The sequence below is a fragment of the Taeniopygia guttata genome, chromosome 2 (assembly GCF_048771995.1).
Source record: "Taeniopygia guttata chromosome 2, bTaeGut7.mat, whole genome shotgun sequence".
NCBI classification, from domain to species: Eukaryota; Metazoa; Chordata; class Aves; order Passeriformes; family Estrildidae; genus Taeniopygia; species Taeniopygia guttata.
Window position 1 is genome coordinate 91,151,404 of NC_133026.1, and position 25,291 is coordinate 91,176,694.

Genomic DNA, 25,291 nt, shown 5'->3' on the forward strand with positions numbered 1-25,291 from the left:
AAGAAGACTATTTTCTCTCTTTTTTTTTTTTTTCGTTTTTTTAAGCATTAAATATCTTCAGTTCTCTGCTAAATATTATTATTTTTATTACTGACAGTATGGAGATGCAAATGGTCTCATAAAAGTTCGCTGCAGAACATGCTTCTCAGAAAATGGTCAAATTGGGAAGCACAAGACTGAACAAAATGTAATAGTCAAAAAAGTTAAGCCCTCAAATGAAGAATTTTACAGTGAAATAGTATCCAGTGAAAATTCTGCAAAAGAATCTATGTTTACTGGAAGACAGCATACATTTTAACAGCAGCAAAAAAGAAGTTGTAGCATATACAAAATTTATTGCAGACTAAGAGAGAACTGAATATAAACACCAAGGCCAACTCTTGTAATACTTCAGTCTGTGGGAACTATCACGCACAAAGGAAGGATTTTAATCACTCTGAAAGCAAAAATGTAACTAAATTAACATGCTTAATTACACAAAAACAATTTGGAAGTAGAGAAACTAGTAAAAGAAACAGCCCCTTTTAATCTGCTTCTTAATAGAAGTTCATTCCCTGACACAGCAAGATGATGTTTGTGCCATCGCCATAAAAATAAAAAGTTCCAGCATCCTCAAGTGAGAGGTCCCTTGCTATTCATGTAGATCTTGGGAGATACGCTGCCTGCAAGGAAAAATCTACTCTAGAAGTGCAAAGACTTTTTTTATTTATTTATTCCACCTGCAAGGCATTCTGAAATAAAAGATCTGGGATAACAGCTACATTTTTAGCACTGGGCCAGATGGTGGCTACGTAAAACTCCTGGCCCCTGCTCTCTGAGTCCACTCTCTTATCTCTTCCCTCAGGCCAGCTTGAGGAGATACTTCAACAAGGCCCACAGGAACTGGAACAGACAGTCCCATAGGGAAAGGATAAAAAACCCACTTGAGAGGAAAGGGTAAAACTCATCCAAAAACTCCTCTCTGAATGCAAATCTGAGAGATTAGTTTACTGTAATATCAGTTACTCTGTGACTGAACCTACAGGCAACTAACTAGATGTAACTGTCTACAATCATACAATGAATATGAGTACCCTTGCACAAGCAAAACTGAAAACATGAGCTCAACTGTCTTACATGAAGGGGAAAAAAAAAAAGCTTAACATAGTCAAATGCTGATAAGCAGAAAAACTAGGACACTAGATTTTCACCAGCAATGTAAAACAATGTAAAAATACTCAACTTCAGAAGAAGAAAAGGCTGAAGACAGAAAAGAAATATTATTTAGGATTGTAACTGTCATTTCATATGTCCAAGACAGAAATAGATTTCCATATCATAAGTAAGCTAAATTTTTCTCACTCAGCTCTTCTTTTAGGTTGCTACAGCCCTTTGAAAGATTTCATACAAAAAGAATGCATTAATTTTCCTGTTTTTTTTTTCTTTTTGGTACTGGAAAATATACTTACTTTAACATTTGCTGTTGGGTAAGGACATATTCTGAACAACCACTTCGATACAGAAGTTGAGTGTTAGCTTGAACCCAGACCCAGTGATCTTCATTTGTTTGTACTTTAACTAGAGAAATGCCATTTTCTCCATTATTCTTTGCTATATAATTTAAAAGAAAATAAATTTTAATAAAAGCAGTATTAAGAATTTTTTGTTAGCTAAACTACAAATGTTCAAAGATTTCTTTGTTGCTTTTGAAGCATCAGCATAAGAAAGCACAATCTAAAATATGTCACAAAATGAAGCATATTACATCTTAAAACTAATATTTGAAAAGCCTAGTAAGACACTTAAACTGTAACCAAGGATTTTACAGTAATAGTCATTCCTTCTAATATGTTCATCTCAGTCGTAGTAGTACCCACAAAAAAAAAATGTTCATGAAAAAGGGAGCTATAAGAAAGGATTGATTTCAAAGACATTAAAGATTTCCAGCAGATATGACAGAAGGATGAGTACAAGTCCGCTTAAGAAGAAGTTGCCCAGTGGGGTAGGCTTACCATCAAAATTTCGTCCATTGTAAAATCTGAAGTAAAGCCTAGACTCTCCTAATTTTTCCACAGCCAAAAACTGGAAAAGCATGAGTCAAAGCTGTGGACACATCATGAGTTTTAAAGACAATGCATTCTAATTTTCCTCTGTTTTCTAATCTTTGGGGAAAACTAACATTTGTAACATATCTTCCAGTTTTCATCAAAGACGAATAGATATTGTTATTAATTATCAGGATTTTCACATAAACTTATTAAATTCAGTGCTGCCACTTTTAGGCAAGTATACATTGAGTATTCTTTTACTACCATTTATTTACTATTTACTATTTACTCTGATCATTTATTTCTCTGTAAATTTTCTACCCCCTCTGAAATCACAGACTTATTCTGCATTATCTTTTGAGGTGGACAATTTTTTTTTTTTTTTTAAAGAAGTGTTAGGGAGAAGAAGAAGGTAGCATTGGGACCAAAACCTGAAAAACTTATCAGGAGAAAATAAAAGATGAGTTTCTTTTTCCATAAACTGTATATAATCTAGAAGTACTTAGAACTACCTTTGATTTGGTTTTCAGCAATCTGTAATGCATTAGTGAAGGCAGCACCCTCATGGTGATTGTTTCTTCCATATAATTCTGTTGCTTCAGAAAGTCCTGAACTGCCTTTTGAACTGGAGCTGTAGAGAGCAGAAAATGTGGAAAATTCCTTGTCAGTGAATGACAACACAGTAGAATCACAGACTCCAAAAGATATGATCTTCAAGCTGATGGCTGTTAGCAAAGGCATTTGGCTTAACTATGTAGTAACTAGAACTAATTAAATTTTAAAAAATTGTCTTTTTCCTACATCATTTAGTTGCTCCAACTAGTGTGTGACTGGAGTTCTGTATTCAATTATGAGGAATAGTTACATTTACGAATATTCTGTTCATGACTTACTATATCTGGAAAAATAAATTTCATCTGCAATTGAAAGAAATGCTGTGTATATTCTGCTCTTCCTATTCAAGTTACATTTGAGGTACGTACATCACAGTGACCAGCAATGCATTTAAGAGTTGGCATGATTTCATTTTGCAATAAGCACCATATGATTTGAATGTATTTCTTCTGATCTTTAGTTTAAAATGGTTGAATCAGAGCTTTAAAACGGTGCAATGTCTATAATACTGAATGACAAAAGCCTCCTTGCATTAAGACCATCAGGGAAAAAAAAAAAAGACTCTGTAAATCTGCCCACCATCATTGGCTACCATGCTTCAGACTTGAACCAAAGCAAACACTGAAGATAAATAGTTGCTTCATTCTTGTCAAATCTTTGGCCACTGGACAGTCAGGTAGTAAAGCACTTCTCTATTAGGAACTCAGTTCTGATAATCAGTTAATTTCACCTGGGCCACTGGAAAAGCTAGCAAGTAGAAATTACTTTCCCAGCGTATTCCAAAAGCCTGCATTAGTCCATTATATCAGACTTCCAGCAATTTAGTTCTTCTCAAAAGGATGTATGTACTAGAACCACATTATACATCTGGATAGTGAATCCACACATATATATCCACAAGCATAATCTAATTAAAAGCCAAATTATGGCACTGTCAGTGATACTGATGAGTATTTTGCTTTGCAGCAATAGAACTCATCACTGTAAGGTTCTGTTTAAGCAAATAAGGGAAAATACGATCCTAGCCCCAAACATCAACAAATTCTGCCATAGAAGAGTAACAAAAATAACTGTTAGGAAGGAGACGAGCCTGAACACAATCTATCCTGATCTTTTGTGATTCCTAACAAATGATCACCCCCAAGCATTTAGTGCAATTGTAAACTTACATGTTCATAAAACTTCTGTTGAAAGATAAATGCATACACCAAGTACAACACATTAGACTCTTTGTGAACACTCCCCACAAACACACACATTCAGCTTTCTGAAGTTTTTCTTTTGTTTGTTACCAAAATGCCCAAGTTGAAATAGTTGTGTTAGCATAAGATACTGAAATTAGAAAACTCGCAATAAAAATACCTTTTCTTTTCCACTTTTACAGATGGCTTAATGCATTGGTAACTTTTGAAGGTTAGAAAGATATCCTAATGTTCCTTTTCTAATATAAAATTTTGTATATTGAAATATATTACTTAACATGTATTATAAATAAAGTACAATATATTGTATCATCATGCATTCTATTATGTTATATTATAGTAATTGTATTATATTTATTTTGTATTCAATAGTAAATCCAGATAAATTATTCACTTTTCTAAGAAAGACTTTTAAAATGGAGCGATATTTAGCATAATTTGTGTTTGTTACATGCTTAATAGCCCATAATCTTCACTAAATGCCAAAAGATTAATTTGTAAATACTTTGTGTTCGCTGCTGCTGCATCATCAGCTTTGTGTTTTGCTCTCACAAGCAGGCTTTTCATCTTCATCTCTGTCACAGAAGGGAGCAGAAGTGGTACCACTATGCAGAATAAAGACAGCTGAGGTGGCAGTACTGTTCCTGATGAGGACTTCTTCCTTTGTCCAAAGAGGAACTTTAGTTTGCCTTGGAACTGCATTGTCTGGTATAAAATAACCACAAACAAAACAAAACAAAAACCACAAAAAAACAAAAACAAAAAACCCAACAATTTAAGCATTTCACGTATAAACATCTAATATGCTAATACAACCTATAGACAGCGTCATTTAACACCAAACCCAGTTTTGAATCAGCAACTGAAACTACGAATTTCATTTTCTTCATGTAATTTAAACCATGCCATTTCAGAGACCAAGTGGGTGGAGGTACTATCAACAGTAAGATGACACTTTTGGGGCTGGTTGAGATTTTTTTCTCTCTTGTGTACTCAGAAGTAGAAGTTCTGTGTTACATTCTGTTCACCAAAACGGGCCATGTACAGTGGTGCAAACAGTTGTTTCCTCTGGACCCCACTGAAGCTGGAACCATTCTTTTTTCATGCTCTGTTCTCTCCAGCAAGATGGTTTCTTAATTTCTTTTCTCTTATTCTGCCCTTTCTCTGGGAAGTATACAGACTGGCAAGTATACAATCCAAGGGCTGTGCGGACAGGTACCAAGGGAAAAAATAGGCCCAAGATAGCCACATACAGAGTGCACAGCTTGGAAGGATCCGTCCATCCCTGCCTCTGCATAGTCACAGAGCAGGGTTCAAGTTTATAGCAAGCTGCTGCCTCTCAGTGAAAAAATTAACTACCAAAAAAATGTCCAGTGAAAAATCAGCCTGTGTGAGTTAGGCATTTTCCAGAGCTGAAAGCAGGGATGCAGAAATGACAGCTGCTGAGACCCATAGCCTTCCAGCAAATGAGCATCTGAGGCAGAACTTGCATTTCCCAGTCTCATGCTCATTGTTTCATTTCTTTGCATGTGCTGAAGTTTCCCCTGAGTAGAAACAGCACTGGTCTTTACTAAGAAAATGGAGAAGAAGTGATTTCTAGAAATGAACCACTCCTAGTATGGAGCATGCAAGAGACTTTCTAATTCTGGGTTTTATTATTAAAGAATTCTTTACAAAAGGAAAAAACACATAATTATTTTTCCTTATCCTTAAAGCAAATACTTTGGGCTTAAATGTTAATTGCTGAAATTCAAACTTGCCACCTTTGTGCTATGCCCAGTACAAATTGAGGACAGATTCTTTTGAAGAGAGCTTAAAACATAAACAATTTTAAAGTCTTTCAGTTTCAAATATTACAACCTTCTTTCCTCCCATCATTCTTTACACATATTAATAATTATCTTAGGTGTTTCTTGTTAATGCACAGCAAAAGAAAAGTGTGTCCTGTCAATGGATTTTCACAATATTTATGGTAAAGAATATTTCATATAAAGTAATTAAAGTGTATTATGTCATGCTTACAGTGATCTAAGTGAAGTTGTACTTACAAGGAATCCAGAAGTACTGTCCAACAAGCAGCGAACTCGACAGATGAAACAGCGAGTTAAAAAGGAAGAATAATCTGTTGTCATGCTGTCATTCTCTTGTGCTTTGAACAATTTACTGAGAATATATTCTTCTCCTAGGAAAAACAGTGAAGACAACATATATCAGGTCACACTAAGTAATAATGAAAATGTTCTGTAGCCAATTGAGGAAGCTGTTGCGGAAATTGCTAAAAATTGCTTTATGGATGGGCGAATATTCAATGGTGTCACATATTGATACATTTGCACATGCTCTTACAAAAGAAAAATATAAGCTCTGCAGTGGGATTCGGGTGAGTTTCTTCAGAAATTTGGACTTTATTTCCCGCGTTTTTGTGATTTTTAATGATGCAAAACAGGGTAACAGATGTTGCTGGTTTTGAGATCCAAGATCACAGAAAATGCATTAGACATGAGAACAAAATAAGGAAAAATACTAATCCTAGAAAAAAAAAACAGAACAAAAAAATGGGTAGTAGATTATTAGCTAATGTTCAGGTGTTGCACCTCCTTGATTTTTTTGTACAAGTGCAGTTTTCTGAAATATTTCCTGAAAGACACATGAATTTATACAAAACTGAACTTGAGACCTGCAGTTCTCCACAATATACATTAGGATGAAAATTCCAAATATTTGTGAATTTTTGTAGTTTGAAATAGTAGTGCATCTTGTTTTGCTTGTTTCCTGCATACTTCCTACAAAATGTTGAAAAGCTCCTATATTTATAAGATATTTATAAGATTCTTGTAAAACAGAAACTGTTTTACAGGAAATGCAAGAAATTCCACCAGTTTCATGACTGTGTTCCTGAGGACTTCGTAGAGGTTGCTGAAGGATTTCTTGCAAGTTTCTCCCAACTCATTTGGTGACTATACGTCCCAATTCATTTCCTCAATTACTACCTCACCTTCTAGTGAAATGCATACATTTTGCTGGGATCAATAGTTCTTTTTAAGGTTAACAATCTCAACCTGATTGTAAGTTCTGTAGTTGTGATTTTGGCTTAATATCTCATGTAGGAGAAACTTTGAGGGCAGGCATCCAATTCCCATCCTAGGGAAGTATAGCCTCAGAGGAAAAAGTGCATTGCTAAACCTATTTGTTCTTCAGAAGGCTCCTGTCTACATAATTTTGCATGAGAATACAAATGGCAGAAGGTGATGCTTCCATGGTGCTTCAGTACAGAACCCTTTTGCATCAATGAGAGGATTATTGACGTCCCGATCTGTTGTCAGCAAAATTTTGGCAGTATGAAGAACTGATGCTGCTCACTCTGAGCATGTAGGAATATGTGTAGGCACATTAGAGAAAACCAAAGGAAACAACTTTGGAGCACCAGTGGCACACTCTGCCTTATAAATGCCCAGGATCAGGAAGAAATGTCATCTCTGAGACAATAACATAAATAAATGGCCACTGTGCATCTTTCCAGTGTAGAATCTGACTGGACATGGTACTGATGCGGGCATAGGTGGAGTGCAATTCTACCTCTGAACAGTGATGCCTATATTTCCAATCAACATACACAACCCCACCTGTTTCTGACTGTAGCTGCTGTCCTGACAACATCTGGGGAGGATTCATGGCCCAGTGCAGTTGTCTACAAAAATCCTGGCGGTCATCCACGTGAATGTAATCATATATGTTTTGGTGCATTACATCAGTCTGAAACAATTAGAACAAGGAATGGTTAATTAGGAACTGTCAGGGGTAACCACTTATCTTTAGATTGATACTTTGCTTAAAATAATGGCAAGTGTAGGACACCTTCAGAGCAGCTTTAATGAGCAAAGTTTTTTCAAAGACCCCTACTTCTCAACATCTGCTTTTTCCCTTCACATCCTAAGATGATTCTTTCTATTCTTAACTCTTTTGTACTTACGCAAATGTGAGTAATAAACATCCAACGGGCAAGTGATGACTAATGGCATTCCCCCAGGGATTTACGCTGGGACAAACCCTCTTTAATTTCTTGACTAAGGAATCATGGGATAGAATGGACACTCAGCAGGTTTCCAGAGGGTACAAGTTTGGGAGGGCAAGCCAGGTCCTTGGTGGGCTGTAAAAATAGGCTGATAGCAACTTCAGGAAGTTCCACAAAGGCAAATTTCTCTCTTAATTTTGGGTACTCCATGAAAAGAAAGATATTAGAATGTCAAAATGAGCCCAGGAGAGTGCTACCAAGACACTTAAGAGAGCTGGAGCACATCCAGGAGAGAAGAAGAGAGTTTGCTCAGCCTTCAGAAGGGAAAATCACAGAAAGAACGTACTGCTGTGTACATCAACCAAATGAGCAGGGGAAGAGAAGACAAAGCCTGACTCTTCTCAGAAAAGCAAAGTGAGAGGGAAAGAATCAACAGACACAAGTGTCAACATGGGAAGCTGGGAATTAATAATAAGCAAAAAAAATCACAGTCATAGTGGCTAAACATTGGAACACATCTTCCAGATGGGTCATAGACCAGTCCTGCATCAACCTGCTCTAGCTCGATGTGCTTTGAGCAAGAGGTTTAATTAGATGACCTCCAGAGGTCTTTTCCAACTGTCTGTGACTTTAGAATATACTTATTACACACAGACAACCAGCCTAGAAAAGCAGCATCTTATTCTGAAACTGAAAAGAAACTTCTAGCCGAATCTTAATTTTATAATGGATCATGTTTCTGCTAATGAAAGCTTTATAAAAGGAAATGGCAAGAAATAAATCTTCACCCATCAGATTGACAAAAATGAGATGGCATAGTAAAATAACCTTATTTCAGGAAGTGTATATCTAATCAGCAGTCAAAGTTATGCAATATACAGTGCTGCATTTAAAAATAATAGCAGAAGTATAATATTGACAATATACATATTGACAAGAAAGTCAATACAATGTCAGTGTTTGGGTATTCTAAGTAATTCTGAATATATTTACCTGATGAAACCCTAGATAGTCCACAATTGTTGATGATGCATAGAATATCATTCCATCTGCACTCACCACCAAGGCAAAACCATTCAGTGACTGAAAAATGAAAATAAAATACTTTAAAAGATAATCAGAAGATAAGGAATAAAATTAGTATCAATGTAATAATTTTAAGAATATCCTAGGAATGAAAAAACTCACTCTGCAAAAGTTGGCTAAATTCTTTCCTACCCTGAAAAGTGAGTAACTTGGAAAATCCTTTCTTTCTTTTCTAAAAAAGTTAAAATATTTAATGACAGTATATTGACCATATTACATTACTAGTTTATTGTCTGCTTAATTGTCTGCATGATTATATTTGCTCATTAATTCATAGAATTAAAAGTTTAATAGCAAGTGTCAACTACTTTGTTTTTCTTTTTAGTTTAAAATTGCACATTCCATACTAATTGCTTTGAATATATATGCATTAATACATATAATATAATAATATCCAAAGGGAAAATTAAATACATGTGCTATTTTAACCATGACTCTAAAGCTGGATTTGTATTTTTTTGTATGGCTTTTTTCTTAAGCTGCTATAAAAATACATACATAACATAATTGCATAAATGCAATGAATATAAAAAGTCAGTCCTCATGCTGCACAAGAACGGACTAATTCTGCCTCTCTTCCCTTGATAAAGGTTTGGTAACATATCTTTACTCCAACAGGCTTGCACTTCAAGGCAGCCTAGATCCTTTTATGTGGTGGTTTTGAGGTCTTAGAGATTACAGTTCAAATAGCTGTTGCTGAAATACTGCTATATTATTATTATCCTTGCTTCACCTTACTCTCAATGTGCCTATTAATCCTGAGTTAATCCTGAAACACAGTGAGGACAGATTTTCAATTGCTCAGTAACCAGATACACTGACATATGAGCTTGGTTCTCTTTTTGGTTCCTAAATAAGGACCAGATTTCCAAGACTGCTTGAAAGCTGTTCCCACTGTGACAATGGTGGGCAGAATTTCAAGAGTTCAGTGCACAATAGACTGACCTCCTCAGAAGGTTTGGCTCCCATTAGAAATATGGAGCACCTTTGGAAACGTGGCCCTGTGGGACCACACTTGGCCAGGGGCTCTGTGCCTTGAAGAACCTGTGAAACAATAACTTAAGAAAAGTAGTGGAGAGCCTTCAATGGCTGTAGCAACAAGCGATTCAGGCAGGTCAACACTAGCCCTCAGTCAACGCTAAGAACAGTCAATGGCAAATCTTGTATCACTCCAGGTCAGCTACATAGGTGCAGAACCTTCACAGAATAAGAGTGATCTCTGCCTAGCTGTGCTTGTGTTGAATACTAATTATCCTTATCAGCTCTTCAAGCACAAGGACTTGCTCAATTGGTGCTATTTCCTACTCTAAATAATGACCAAATTTGTCCCAGCTCCTCACCAACCAGAAGATGGTATGTAAAGATTCCTGCATCTTCACTTCTCACTGCACTGAGAGGAACCTCCATGGATGGTATTTGTTACATACATTTCCAATGTCAAATGGAGACAAGAAAGCATTTTTGGCATCTTATCTCTTTGGACTCATCTTCATAACAATGAAACCATCAGTGATGAGATGTTAGGAATTTTATTACATTTTAAACATCTGGCAGGCCTTTTAATTTGGATAGACTAAAATTTTCCATAAAGATAGCTGTGGGACACTTAAGGGAGCTCCCTCTTTTCTGTGCCCCTTACCAGGCATATTCTGAATGACTTCAAGTCCTGCCTATGAAACTGGACCAGGAAGAAGCTAAGAATATTTTAAAAAATTAAAGAGATGTGCTTAATTAAATAAAAGTTCTTAAGCTATGCAAACTACTACACCAAGCCCTACCTTCATTGTTTAAGCTTCAAAGACCACAAGATCTGAATATTATCAAAGAATCCTACACATTATCGTGCTGAACATCCTTAAAATGTACCCTCCATTGTCCTGCAGGCAAGATGGAATTTTTCAGCCCTTGTAGGAATGTTTGCCTTTGTCAAGGATTGCTTATCAAGAGATCAATTCATCTATTCAAAAAATTAGTCATCTTCAACATATTGGTACATACTCTTTAGGCTTAGACACATACAGAAGAGATCAGTCTCTACCCTTAAAATGTGAGACTTCATCCCCCACAGTGGAAAGCAGAAAGGTTTTTCTTTACACATCTTTTTCCGCAGAACTAAAGTCAGGCTGAATTAGGTGCAGCAGTTTCTAACAATTGGAAAGGGAAATGGGACTATGTGCATTTCCAGGGATTCAGACCAGTGTATTGGCAACTACATCTGTGAGGTTGGAGGAGGCATTAATAAAGAGGTGGGAGGGAGGAAGAGGGAAGAAGTGGAGCTTCTTGGTTCAAGGAGCCATGTATTTATGTTAAGCCAGAAACAAGTGTGGATTTGAAGCATGTATGTAAATGAAGAGATTTCCAAACTTCCCCTGCTTTGTTTTTGGTTTGTTCTCAAAATGCTGGTGTCCTCTCCTGAGGTTATATCTCTTAAATAAGCACCCCCTGTTTTTCACTACCCCAGCTGCAGACATCAGATGCTTTACCCTGCAAGCAGGGACAGCAAAATTCACTTTGGTGCAAAAACAACTTTTATGGAGCCACATGACTAAATTGAGTAGTAACACAAATTCCATGTCTCTAAATTAATTTTAGCTGGGAAATCTACTGCCTCAGACACATTAAAAAAAGACAAGCTGGATATCAAGCAAAACTTTACACCAGTGAGTCTCATGCACGCCCGCAAATTCTTCTGCTTTCTCAATATTACCCTAAATTGTAGTTCAGTGGGAAAACAGACATCTATAATACAGATGACTCAAAAGAGTCAGAGCTGGGCTGGGATTTATTCTCTTATGTACTTACCACAGGTGGGGTTAAGGAGGAGGGTGTTTGCTAGCACATTACCCACCCTGAGTGGGTAATGGTGATTGCAAATCAGTAGGGAAATACCTTTTCCAACCTCTCAGATAAATCTCTCAGGTACCAAATACAACTCCGTACTGAAATCCTTTACAGTAACATTGCATAGAAGTTTTTCCATTTTTCTGGCCAGAAGCCTAGTGACTTGTTAGACTGAGTAGGAGAGACAGCTTCAGTCCACGAGAATGAGTGAAAACTATTCCCAGCTTTTTTGTTCTAAGTTACTACATCTCACATTAAACATTACAACAAAGTATATGGCTCCACTTATGATTTTTAAACATTCTTAGTTATTGAAATAAAATTCTCTGCAATAGCTTTCTCTTATTCTCAGTGAAGAGGAGGTGTGCAGTGTCAGAACCACAGCAGCCATGTGCCTGGGAAATGGAAAACCCAGGGAGATGAAACAGGAAAGAGGATATGGACCAGCCTCATACCTGTGCAGTTCTCACTCCCTAATTAAAGCATGTTTGCCCTGAACACTGAGGGGACAGCACAGAGAAATAAAGGCTCTTCTCATTTCAATTTAATCCTCTCAGCAGAAATAATCAACAGCCTAAATGGAGCTCTGGTATTAGAGGGGGAAATAACCAAACTTTACAACTCAGTGTTGGTGGTATTTGTTTTGTGTACAACAAGTGTGTTTCAATCAGTACAGTCCACTTGCATACTAAAATTTTTTTTCCAATATTGTATTCTTACACATGCGCACATAGCAACAAACACACAAAAATATTAGTATGGACCTTAAAACTTCTACAACAAAAAACAACTAACTTCAAATCTGCAAAAAATACATGGTTTTAAGCTGCCATTTGGTAAACCATATGGATTCAATGACAGATGGAATTTCTAATCCAGGATAATAGCTGAAACATGTGAGACAGACTTAAGTATGTATTGTGAACATTTGTTTGTTTGTATTTGGCTTTTTTAAAAACACTTACATGAGTTTTCTACATTGTACTTTAAAAATGAAATCATGTGAGACGTTTTTCTCAAATGAAAAAAAAGAGGAGAGCTTGGCACCAGATAGGGGCCTGTGTTCTTTTGAAAAAAACATGTACATCCAATTATGTACTCACGAAAAGCTGCACCTGCTACTGAAACAAAAAAACAATTAATCTGTCAGTTCAAAGAAAGTATGATATTATTCTGGTGCCTGCAGTAGCTGTGAGATGAAAGTTATCAGTTCCTTCCATTAAGAAGTTTTTGAAACTTTATTAGTCAAGAGATTCTCTTTGGGAATGAAGGCAAATATTTTGAGGAAGATAGGACTTCCTTTGGCAAGATCCTTTATATATCCTGATTTTTTTTTCCTGGTCTCATAGCAGAAAATCAGCCAGAAAATACTTCAAAGATATTTTGGTCAAGGTCATGGCATAGTAAAAATAAGGAGGAGGAAAAAAATAAAAAGAAAGAGAATGAGTTCCAATGCACATTTGTCTTATTACTCTTCCTTGAAATAAAGGAAAATTCACTAGCATTAGGTCTCCAGAGACCATGTTACTATGGCTACTAAAGTACAACAGTCAAGGCCTGCAGCCATGCCTTGCTTTGAACAGATTTTCGAGTCACGCAACTTGGGTACTAAATTTCCAGGGTCAGTTGGCTCACAGTTTATCTGGAACAGCTTCATTTAATAGTGGATCACTGAGTTTTTGCATCCTATGTGGGATGAGGCCATTTTCTGGTGATCTAAATAAGTAGCTATTTAAAAACTCTGGAAATTCTATACTTGCTCATGTCTTATGAGTATTAGGAAGAAAATGCAGACAGTTAATTGTGTCTTCTGTCTTAAACTGAATTGTTTAGTGAATCAGTATTTCTTTCCACTGGTGTTTTTAGGACTCATATTTGCCCTTCTCAAAAATCCCTCTAAACCCATGAGGTTCTCCTTATAAACAAAACAAAACAAAACAAAAAACCCACCAAAAAACAAACAAACAAACAAACAAACAAAAGAAACCAAAACTCTTACAGAGCCCTGAAGTAAAAAACAGCATAAAAGACTATTCAGAAATACCATATCTGGTGACATCAGAATATGGCCTTTGCTCAACAAGTACAGTATCTCTTAGCCCTCTGGACTATCTATCTACAAAGCAACTTCAAAATGAGTATCTCTGTGAGTAAGCACTATTTCGTGCAAAGAAGAGTGGCAGAACTGTTTTAGCATTCAGTTTTGATCAAGGGTTTGCGTGTACAGATTAAATTTCAGGCAAAAGAACAGAACAGAAGACAAATTTCCATCATTTGAGCCAGCGAAGGAAGTACTAGCTGAAGTCTACAGACATAGAGTTATATGGGAAGCCTTTCAGAGAGAAAGTGCTCAATCTGATAAACTGGTTTTCATAGACAGCAGAAATTTTTATTTTCAAACACGAAAAAAATATGTCTATATGAACATTATGCCCCTTTCACTCCTCCTGTCACCCCAAATAAAACAAAGTTCATGTTCTTGCCCGTGTCCTTGACCCTGGATATCACTTCAGGCTTCTTTCACTATGGAAATTCAGCATCTAGTGCTGCACTACCAAGGTCAACATTTTCAACGATCATTCGCAATGCCAGACAGATTTGAGCCTTGGCCCTCCCATTTACTATCAGAGGGAACAGCTGAGCCATCTGAAAGGCACAAATGATTGTGAGTCATTCAGCTGGTGAAATTTCTCATTATTCCATTTTTCAATATCCCATCACTTCCACGAAGGAATTAGGGAAACCTTGGAAATGCTTGTTTATATATGCGTCTTCAGTCTAACAAGGGAGCTGGAACGCTGTGGCTCGTCAAGAGGCAGCAGTCGAAACCGGCCTCCTGGAAACCAGTTAGGAAAATGTAAGTCATTGGGCTCCGGTAATTGTGAGCTATAAACTTCCAAGAAAACATAGTAGTTCCCTGGAGGGTGAGATTGCAATGTGTGCACACATGTAAACACATTTTAAACCATAGTGATGTTTTTTATAAGCTTGATATGTAATAAGTATTGGACAAAACCAAGAGCAACTTTGCCTTTGAAGTTGTTTTGAATGCATGATGCAAAACTGTAAATGCAGTTTTTCTTCCATTATGCATGCCTTCCAAACTAAGCTTTTGTAACAAAGCTTGCTTTGTCTGTGTCAAGTCCTTGGGATAAAGCCTCTCTTTGTTAACATATACATGAATTTCTGGTCCCCAATGAACCTGGCACCTCAAAACCAACTACTCTGCCCAAGATGGGGCTAAGAAACCGGAGCTGAAGCATCAGTTGACTTTGTGTAGAAAGTTGATGTGGTGCATACTAGAAAGAGATGCATCCCCATTAATTCCTAGTACTAACCACTGGGAAAGAGAATACAGACCATGCTTCCAGAGAGGAGCAGTACTGCTGATGACTACTAGCTTAAAGACAGGTTAGGGAAGGTTTTGTTGATGCAAGAATGAATTCATGGCTAACACTGAAAACTTCAGTAAAATTTGTTATATGGCATGCTTTATCATTTAGGATTTCATATGGGAAGCAAGAATATGAAAGCTACCTGAGGTTAATAGATGGTATACAAGTACTGAAGACTACTTAAAATAATATAAAGAAGAAAATTTAGATTATTAATTCTAAAATTATTGGGGCAAAACACATTTTATTTATTAATACATAGCTAGAGGTATGATGTTTGCTAGATAGTTAGTGGGTATGTGGATGAGTAACATGTCATTTACCTTAGCAATTATCATGAAAGGATACTAAATTACAACATGATCATTATATCAATTTCTTTAGCCTCCTCATTAATCATGATGTTGAATTTAAAAGCATTCTCTACTAGTAATGGAACCCTCCTGTCAATGCTCTTTCACAAATACTATGCCCTGGACTACACTTGCAAATAGAAACCATCTTTATATTGATTCATGCAATTTCTCATTTTACTTCCTCAAAAGCAGATGTTGTATTCACAGATGGAAGCAAAGCTGGGGCAATATCTTCAGTGCAAGTTCAGCTCTTCGTCCTTTCTGAATTCTGCAGCTGCTCTGAGCTTTTCAGTCTTCTCTTAAGCAATTTCAATATGGAAAATGCAAGCCTGATTAATTCCATTTGTGAAGATCCAAAATGAAGCATTAATTGCTCACTACTCTGCATTTGTAATAACAAATTTAGTTAGGTAGACTTTGAAATAACAAATGTAGTAAGATTAGGCATTATCTTTCACAGAAATAAGTTACTGAAAAGAGTCTCAAATAATATTTATCCAACATGTTAGACAATTAGACATATGTAAGTACCAAATGCCTGGATTTTTTTTCAGTGTTATTTACATGTAAGTGCATCAAGTCCTGAATCGAGGAAGCCGTCATAATATTCCATCCACAGCTGACTTTTATTTGTACTTGCAAACTGTTAATGAGGATGAATAGCAGACATCTCTTTCTGTAAGGAATCAAAACCTAAAAGAGATAATGTTGCAGCCTATATACTGAAAACAGAATGTTATGTCTTAATTTCATGGCACTCTTTTTCTGTGTATTTAGCACTATATATCACATTTTCTATCATGAAACTATTTCAGGGGGTGGGGAGAAAAGTAAAACAATCTGTATTTCACATTCTGTTTGATAATAAATGCTAAACCAGCCTTTTAAAACACTGTTTCAGGTCAGTAGAATTTTCAGGGAGAATAGCATCCCTGAAATTGACTCTGGGAGCAGTTTTACTTTGCAGGTTGTCATCTTATGTTTTGTATGCTGTAAGTATCCTGTATCAAGCACACCCTATCCTATTCTGACAGCAGGAGTGAATCCTGCTATAAAGGCATTGTGCTGACCCAGAGAGGTAGGCAATACTTTCTCTAACTGAGATATCAAGTGGATGACAGTGGATCCTATGTAGAGGGATAAGGATAGAAAGTTAGACACAACTCCTCCATCCAGCAGCAATGACTGCAAATCTTAGGCTGCATTATAAACTAAATTAATCCTTCCCCAAGCCTCTTCTGCAAACCCCTGCTTTGGTTTGAGCATTTAAGTTTTATTAACTAAGGCAGACAAAAAGTGAAAGTGGAATGTATTTGATATTTTTAGTAAAATATGTAGGTTTTTTGCTGAAACCTCCATAACAAAATCAATGCAAATTTGCAAAAGCTCTCAAGACGGGACACAGTCTAGCCTAGACCTGCTTTCTTGCTCATGGCTTCATCTTATTGAGAAGATAGCAAGGCTGCAGCTCATGAGCTTTTCTGAATTGAGAATGAGGAATATACTGAAAGCAAGTGTCATCTGTGAATACAGTTTAGGGTATTCATTTATAATTTCACTTCAACCAGTTGAAGACAAGTTTAACAATGTAGGATTGCAATTATTTTAAGTGTATATCTGCTTCTTCAATGTTTTGAGGGGGTTTTTTGTGCAATACATGACTATACCATCTTCAAAAATGCTTCCTGAAAAGCAATTGCAGAAATTGTTATGAAAGGAACAGTGTGTTATGAATGCTTTTGTTGCCTGAATGCAGGAAGTCAGTTCTAGTAGCAGATTAAGTCCTGGTGCATCTGTATGATGCAGGGCTCAGATACAGATACCAAACCTATTGACTGGTGGAAATAGTTGTCAAAGATTAGCTCTGAAGTCAGTGAGAGGAAAAAAAACTAACAGAGCTGAAATGGGAGAATATGTTTTGTTGAGGAGGAAGTTATGTGGCCACTGGACTGTCTCCAAGAGGCACTGAAATAGCCTGAGCAGAAACAGAGGAAGCGGCTGTGAAAAGTGAGCTCGGGTGGAGTTGGCTGTGATGAGCAGTCTGGAGACAGCAGCAGCGGCCTGAAATTCAGAGCTGCATCTGTGCCCAAAGCTCACTGATTCTTCACCTTAATGCTATGGATGGACAGCTGCTCTGCTCGCTGGTACAATTACAATTTCTCAGCCAGCCCCCTTCATATGACAGCAGGTTTGCCTGCCTCCTGACAAATGGAAGACACTTTTCCAGATGCCAGCACCAACTAGAGGATGAGAGCTGTCTCTCCTCACCTCACACCTGCACTGACAGCCCGTTCATTCTGCTCTGTCATACTGAACATAGGCTGCCTGTCCTGATTTTCCAATCCTCTCTCAGCTTGTTCCCTCTCAATTGTAATCTGTAATTTTGTGTTGGAGAAGACAAATACCAACTCTCATCAGCCCAATATGTCACGAAATCTGAAAATAAGCACTTACTGGCATTTTCCCATTCACAAAAAGGCTCCACAACAAGCCTCTACAGAAGTACCTATTTTTCCTCTTCAAATTCCTCCATAAATCTCTTGCAAAAGTCCTGGCAAAAGTCAAGCTTCTCAGACATTATGTGTGCTGGCAATTGTGGTTACCATTTTGTTCATTATTTCCACACAATTTTGCCCATCAAAATCCATCTTCTATCACTTTTCTCATAGTTAGGCTGAAGATCTGAAGGGAGGGGATAACAAAATTTTGTTTTTCTCTGTCCCCCTGTAAAGTTGTTTGGTGCCACCTCCTGTGTTTCAGAAACCTCAGCACTGTGGCAGCATCATGATTGTTGTACTCATAACAGTAGCACTAAGGACTGGAGGAGAGAGCAAATGGAATTTAACGGTCATGGCTTTTCTATCCAGATTTGTTAGAGAAGAAGAAAAAAAAAAAAAAAGAAGAAAGGAATAAACGAGAACATTAGTTACTTGTCTAAAGGGCAAGAGAAAGGATGTTTTTTGCACAGAGCTGTGGCCATGCCAAATTTCAAGTCTGGATTTTAGAAATATGCCTATTTGAAGAGAAAAAAATAAAAGGGACCAGGGCCTCTGAAGTGTTCCTTTGTGTTTTGCCTATGCCTGGCAAGAAGAAATTGAATGTAAGCATGTGATAGAACGGCACTCCTAACCCTATTTATTTTAATGGATAAATTCCCTGTAAGTCATCCCAAGTGACTAATGTCAGCTTAAATCATTTCATCTAAATTTCTGGGAGAAGGTTTGTGTTTGAAAACAAAGGAAAGAAAAGCGTTGTTTGGGTAACTGTAGAAAGTTGTATTCACTTTAAAAAAAAAAGCACAAAGACTATGAGCTTTTTATGAGAATTTCCTAATTTGATGGCCCAATTTTAAATCAGTTAGATTAAGAAAATGAAGCACTGTATCAACATGTATCAGGATTTACTTTAGAAGAACTGTGCTAAGAGAGTGTCAGCACTATGGGAAGCTGAAGAGGGATTCCAGACCAGAATAAACCAAAAATGTCTCTTTCTACCAGTTTTTGATTTCTGAAGTTTGTGCCATGGGTCATAGATCCATATAATCTCCATGCACTTTTTTGGATTTGCAATTTGCCTTTTCAAGTTTAAGTTTAAAAATAACAGGAAGAGGAAAAATCTCTTGCTCCCACACTGAAATTCAAACTGGAGTACCTTTTTCAAGACCACAGTTTTATCAAGAACTCATTACATAAATCATAAATTGGAAGGAGGAAGTGGAATTACACTAACAAGTTTAAAAAAATGACAGGAAACCAAGTAGGAAAAGGGTTTCCTATGTTATTTCCTTATGCAGAGTGAAGAACAGCACCAATAGGATGTTTTCTAATGTATCATTTTCCAACTCCCTTGGAATGAAACTTGAACTCTAGTTCAAGGTGTTAGTAGAGGCCACTGGGAGATGCATTTCAGTGCCAAAATCTGCACATTCACCTCTCTAAAGTAACTCCCAGAAAGATTATTATTTGCATCCATTTCTGAGGTAGCAACATAATGTTAAATAATAAGCTTTAAACTTACATTGTGTCAAATTTTAAATCATCCACTTGCATTAAAATTTGACTTTCGTTGGTCTTGATTAAGAAGACCTGGGGTCTATTTGGTACTAAAGCAGTAAAAAAATTACCTCATTGACTTTGGTGGGAGCTACCAAGTTAGAACCAGAATTTCCAAACCTGTGATATGGAATTAAGAAATTATCTGTAAAGGACTTGTCTGGGTGAAAAAGGGCCTTTTCTCTGTGCTACAGGATCTACACCTGATTGTGCGGTAGCTTTGCACCAGCACCCAATACCAAGCACAAATGCTGCTGGTTCAGAAGGTAAATAACCTGAAGTGCCTTGCTAGTTTTGCTACTTACAACTCAATCAGTAAAATTCCTCTGCATACTTTGGTGAAACAAAAGCATGCCTACAAAACATGGAAGCTCAGGTTGAAAAACCCAACTTTATTTGTTTAAGTAGCTAATGTAATGAAGCTAGGATTTTTAATATCAGTGGAGAATTATAATGGTTGCACCATCAAACCTAGCTTTCATGGTTTTGAAAGTGTTTGTAATTTATTTATTTCTTTAGTAGAGGATCATATGATTGTGATTTTAAGATATTTAAGATGCCAGGCACCACAAAGTCTCTGTCTAAAAATTTAAATAAGTAGTAAACTTCTCCAGATCCCTCTGCAGAACCTTCCTGCCCTCAAAAAGGCCAACACACCCATCCAACCTTGTGTCCTGTGAGAATGACTAAGGGTCCCTTTGATCCCCTTATCCAGGTCCTTGATAAAAGCATTTAATGGAATGTAGAGTGTGACTGAATAAGAAGTATCAGGACAGTCTAATGACTGGCATCTTCAATGCAGCCATAAAGAAAAACATGAGAAAAAAACCACAGAAATGTGATTCTTGTGCCCTGAAGCCTTAAGAGTAGAAGACTTATGGAAATCTGACTCTGAACTGTACAAAAGTGTGGCTTGGAGCATCCTGAAAAACAACATGGATCTTCTCTGAAAGAGTCTGAACTGCCAGTGAGCATGGAAATGACAAAAAAAGCCACGTCTGGCCTTTATCAATATTCATCAGTGAGAAGGGAGCATGATATGTTCAGTCAGCCTTACTCCACTAGCATGTGTTCAGGAGCTGCCTGTGTTGTCCATATTTCTTTATATTTCTTGTGAAATTTTGGTTATAAAACACTATTTTCACACGTGAAAATAATTACATCCAATACATCTGGAGACAGACATGCCATAAACCCTAAGCTTCAGCCTACAGAAGCATAATAGAAGACCAACAAACATAACGAAGAAGTAAAGACAGTCCATGAAGGCATCTCCTTAGCAGCAAGGGTTGAGGCAGAAATTTTAACATCAATTATTCGTCCATGACAAGCAGCAAAACTGCAGGAGCAACTGTGAAGTGGTCAATAAAGCCCAAGTGACAACTTTAGCAGGGTGCTGCTTAGTGCACAAGTGCTGGTTGCCCAAGAAGCAGTGTTGGAGGTGATGGTGGGGCAATCCCCGATTACATGTCATTAAGGAAGCAACCCCATAGAGAGCCTCCCCCTTAATAGCAGACATTTAATTCTTCCAGGGATCAGTGAATAGTGTAACACAGCCATTTGGGATGGGCAATTACCTCCACCATAGTGTAGACTCTGAGTCTGGACTTAAGATTACGAGCACAGCATAGCTGGGGGGAAGAGCAGGAGCTGGCTAACAGCCATGAGAAGAATCCTGCAATCAAGGCTATTGCCTAGATACCCACCAGTGAGTCATTATTTTTCCAAGTCACCATTTTATTGTGTTTCTCCACCCCATCACTCCATAAACTCTATCTGGATTTGTTGACTGCCAATACAACTTATTTTCCCCTTTTTCTGGTTATGGGTTTGGCCCAGTGTTCCTTAAGTATTCACTAACAGGCTTCAGAAACTGAATGTGCCCCTTTTCTGCCAGAAGGCATGGGGCACAGGGGTTGCAAAACCACCTGTCTTGGAAAATATTTTGAAAGTGCAAAGTTAAAAATCATTACTGCAGTCAAACTGTTGGAATGTGAAAGCTCAAAGGACAGTAAAGATTGCAAGAATGGGACATATTTTAAAAAACCATCATAAAATTAGAGTTTGGTTCTTACAGCCTTGTCTGTTTTCCCTTCAAAGGGAAACAAAGATGGCAAGCAAAGTCTCTAATCCAGAAGAAATTATCTTAAAGCACCAAAAGAAATTATTTGTTTAGATACCTGCTGTGCTCCACTAAAATGTCTTTGATAAACTGGTATCATTGTTTATTCTGTTATTGCTGATGAAAGCTATTTGATTATAGCTATAAAAAATCTCCATAAAATCTTAAATAAAAAACACATGTTGTGGCAGAAGCCTTTAGAAATAAAAAACATTTTAAACATATTTTTAAGACAGCCTAATTCCATTGTTTTCTTTCAGGCTGAAAGGGGAAATACCGCGTTGTTCCAAGACTCAACAGTCCCAGATACACTATTTACTAGTAATTAGGTTCTTGCTATCCCATATTTCTCTGCATACATAAAGCAGAGTGGCTATAACCACTAGAAAAAAAAAAAAAAAAAAAAAAAGCAATTATTCTTGACTTTCTAGTATCATTGCACTCAGGAACAGTATTATTCGCGCATATTTTGGTGATTCAGATTATTCTGGCTTGTATTATATAAAACAGAGGTTGCACAGTGCAAGGTCTTGTCATGACATGGAAAGTGGCTTTCAATAGCTGAAAAATATCTTTTGAGAGCAAATAAAGTGGTCAGATTCACAAGTCAATATACAAAGAACAGCAACCATGGTTTGCTTCTTCTTGGAAGAAATCAGAAATGCGATATTTAGTTAAAATCCCACAGTTCCTAATAACCAACATGGTGAATTTGTTTGAACAACATAAAAAACCCACTTTGCTTCGTGTGCTATAGCCACTGAATGAGGACCCGAGCCAAACTCAATCCTCAGAGAACATTCCCGACAAGCCCTAGAGGAAAACTCACCCTCTTATTCTAGGTCACACGTGCCCATAAATGAAGCCTAGCAAGTAACTTCATATTAACATGCACTTAATCATCCAGTAAATGATCCACTTTAAGTATGATCCAGGATAAAATATCTCCCCTGTATTTAGAGGTAATGTGACTCCTGCATACCCTGCAGTAAGCAGAGCATATTTAGCAATAGCAGTTTCTCGTAACCTGCCCTAAGTTTTGTGGCAATGTTCTCTCCATGCAATCACAGCAGTCAGTCTACAGTTTGAGGATGCTCAATGATTGTAACTTGTGGGCATATCATGTACACACAACAAAACATAGACTAAATATAGGAGACCCTCGTTAAAATTTATATACTCACCATATTTATAATTTATTATACACCCCGTATTCCCTATTCATTGAGAATGGAAATGGCTGCAAAATAACACCTGACAGCCAAACATCTTGTTTTGGCAATAGCAGTAACTAATCAGATGCCGCTGTGTTACTAGCTTTGAAATCTAAAATTAAAATCTTCTGAAATACTTGGAGGAAGGAAAGCAGAGTGCCAGTTTCCATTCCATAGACTTGAGTAACTTACAATATTGGATCTCATACTAAAATGTGTTTTATTTTAATAGTATTCAGCAATTATTTGCTGGAGGCTACTATTTAATTTACATTTACATGCATCTCAGGGCTGTCATTAAAACACAGTTTTTACACCATGAATACTATCCTATCCAAAATGATTGTACATATGTAATCTTAATCACATAGGAATTTCCAAGGACCTCGGTGTATAAAAGGTATTATTGCCTCATGTGTTTGAAATGCAGGCCTATCTGGGATGAACTGCTGGGCTCTAGCTTGTTCAGTAGTTCACAGCAGCATTAATTCTTCCTTAAAATTAATAGATCCAATTCTCAGTACCGCATGGCCCTTTATGCTGCTCTGCCAATATAAAATTATCCAAAGGGGATAAAAATACATAGAAGGGATAAGTTTTGCTGACACGGTGTTTGTGCAGAACACACAGTTGAGGAAGTAGGATAAACTAAAATATCCTAGAATATTCTCAGTTCAGATGAGAAACCAGGAAAGCTCATGTTGACATCCTCAAAATATGGGCCAAGTTAAATAAACCTGAAAGTGAAAAAGAACTGTGAACTAGCCTGCTGGAGTTCACTGGTAATTTCAAGGATGTAAGAAAGGGTGCAAGGTGCAATTGCCCAGATAGACACTGACTGTGACTGTCACGACTGCCAGTCTTGCTTTTGCAAGAAGTGTTCACAAGTGTGGCTTTTGAAAGACTCCCACCAAGACAGACTGTTTGTTCAAAGCTGCCACAAATCATCAGCCCAAATATATCATCAAAGTGAATAAATTACAGCCAGAAAAAGACCATCATTTTTTCACTCACTTCTAGTAGCAGTCCACCTTCTTGTACAGCAGTCTTGTTAGATATATTGTCTTCTTTTATCGTTTGGCCATCTTGCTTCTTAAAGTGCTTTTCTTGAATAGCTGTTGGAAAGAGTTATCATCAATTTAGAAATCATAATGATTAGGGCCACGACTAAACTTGTTGTTTAGGCATTTAACATGCATTGAATTTAATTGGTGGTTACTGTCTTTGTGGTCTGGATCTCGGTTGCTGACAACTTTCTTTTCTTTTTTTTTTTTTTTCTCCTTGTGCTGGAGATAGATACATATTTTACAGTCCAGATGTTTTTTATATGAAATATCTATCACATTTTTTATTGAACGTATTTTTTCCATTAGTCTACTCTACATAAAGCAACAACCAAAACCCACAGGAAAGAAACAAAAGAAAGTTAGCAAGTTGTTTTGTTTATAAAAATATGTATTATGACAACACAGAGAAATGTCTATATAACTCAGAAGAAAATGGAGTGAATAAGTTTTTGATTTTCAGTGCTGATCTCCTTGACATCAAATTATTTTTGGTCTCACTTTACCCTGTTCATTTCTACAAGTTTCAGCCTAACTGTAAGATTCAAGGGAATGTTCTTAAACTGTTTCATTTTTATGCAGAATTTTAAGGTTTGTTTTTAGCATGTCATTTACTCCATTAAATTCATTAATATTTCTCATTATAAATTAAAATTTCATATATTTTTCAGAATAATAGGGGAAAAAAGCTTATATCCAATTAAGTTTTCATGGGAAACTCAGCTGGTGAGTGCTCTTCCTTCAGATTGCTTGATCTCAAATGTCCTTTGAATGCTCAAATTCTTCCTATCAATATACCCTACAGCAAAATCACTGAAATACCATCCCATTTTTGGGGATAATGAAAGAACTTCTGAGATGGCTGGCATTACATGATTATTGGGCTTCAGCATCATCTAGGGAGTACAACAGGAATGTGTCTTTGTCACTTAGTCAGTAAAAATTAAGTCAGCGTCACTCTTACTTCCAGAGAAGGGTCATACAAAGATCCTGGTAGCAAACAGAGATCCAGTTTTCTGGTTTTTCTGCTTCTCATGGAGAAAATGGGAGAGGAGAGCATCCCATTTTGATGGACATTTTCCCTTCCAGCCAGAGGGGAGTGGGAACAGCCACAGCCAGAAATGATTAATAAAACAAAAAACTCCCCTCTGAAAAAAAAAAAAAAGGCAAAAACTACAGCAAAAAAGCCCAACAACAACCCAACCAATCAAAAATAAAACCTCCCACCAAAAAAGGGTTTAGATGGCAGGAATAGTTTGTACCAAACCAGAATAAGAATAGGAGAGACAGCAAGCCTCTAAAGGT

At 37.0% G+C, this 25,291-nt stretch overlaps 1 protein-coding gene across 1 annotated transcript in view; it reads right to left on the reverse strand.

The window, feature by feature from the left end:
- AHRR (aryl hydrocarbon receptor repressor) overlaps positions 1–25,291 on the reverse strand; it is an 83,485-nt gene that overhangs the window by 4,748 nt on the left and 53,446 nt on the right. The window contains exons 4-10 of the mRNA XM_072924438.1: positions 23,937–24,037; positions 8,850–8,939; positions 7,468–7,597; positions 5,893–6,026; positions 4,350–4,549; positions 2,540–2,658; positions 1,449–1,590 (exon numbers count right to left, since the gene is read on the reverse strand). Of these exons, the coding sequence (XP_072780539.1) occupies positions 1,449–1,590; positions 2,540–2,658; positions 4,350–4,549; positions 5,893–6,026; positions 7,468–7,597; positions 8,850–8,939; positions 23,937–24,037 (916 nt within the window). The remainder of the gene's footprint in view (positions 1–1,448; positions 1,591–2,539; positions 2,659–4,349; positions 4,550–5,892; positions 6,027–7,467; positions 7,598–8,849; positions 8,940–23,936; positions 24,038–25,291) is intronic.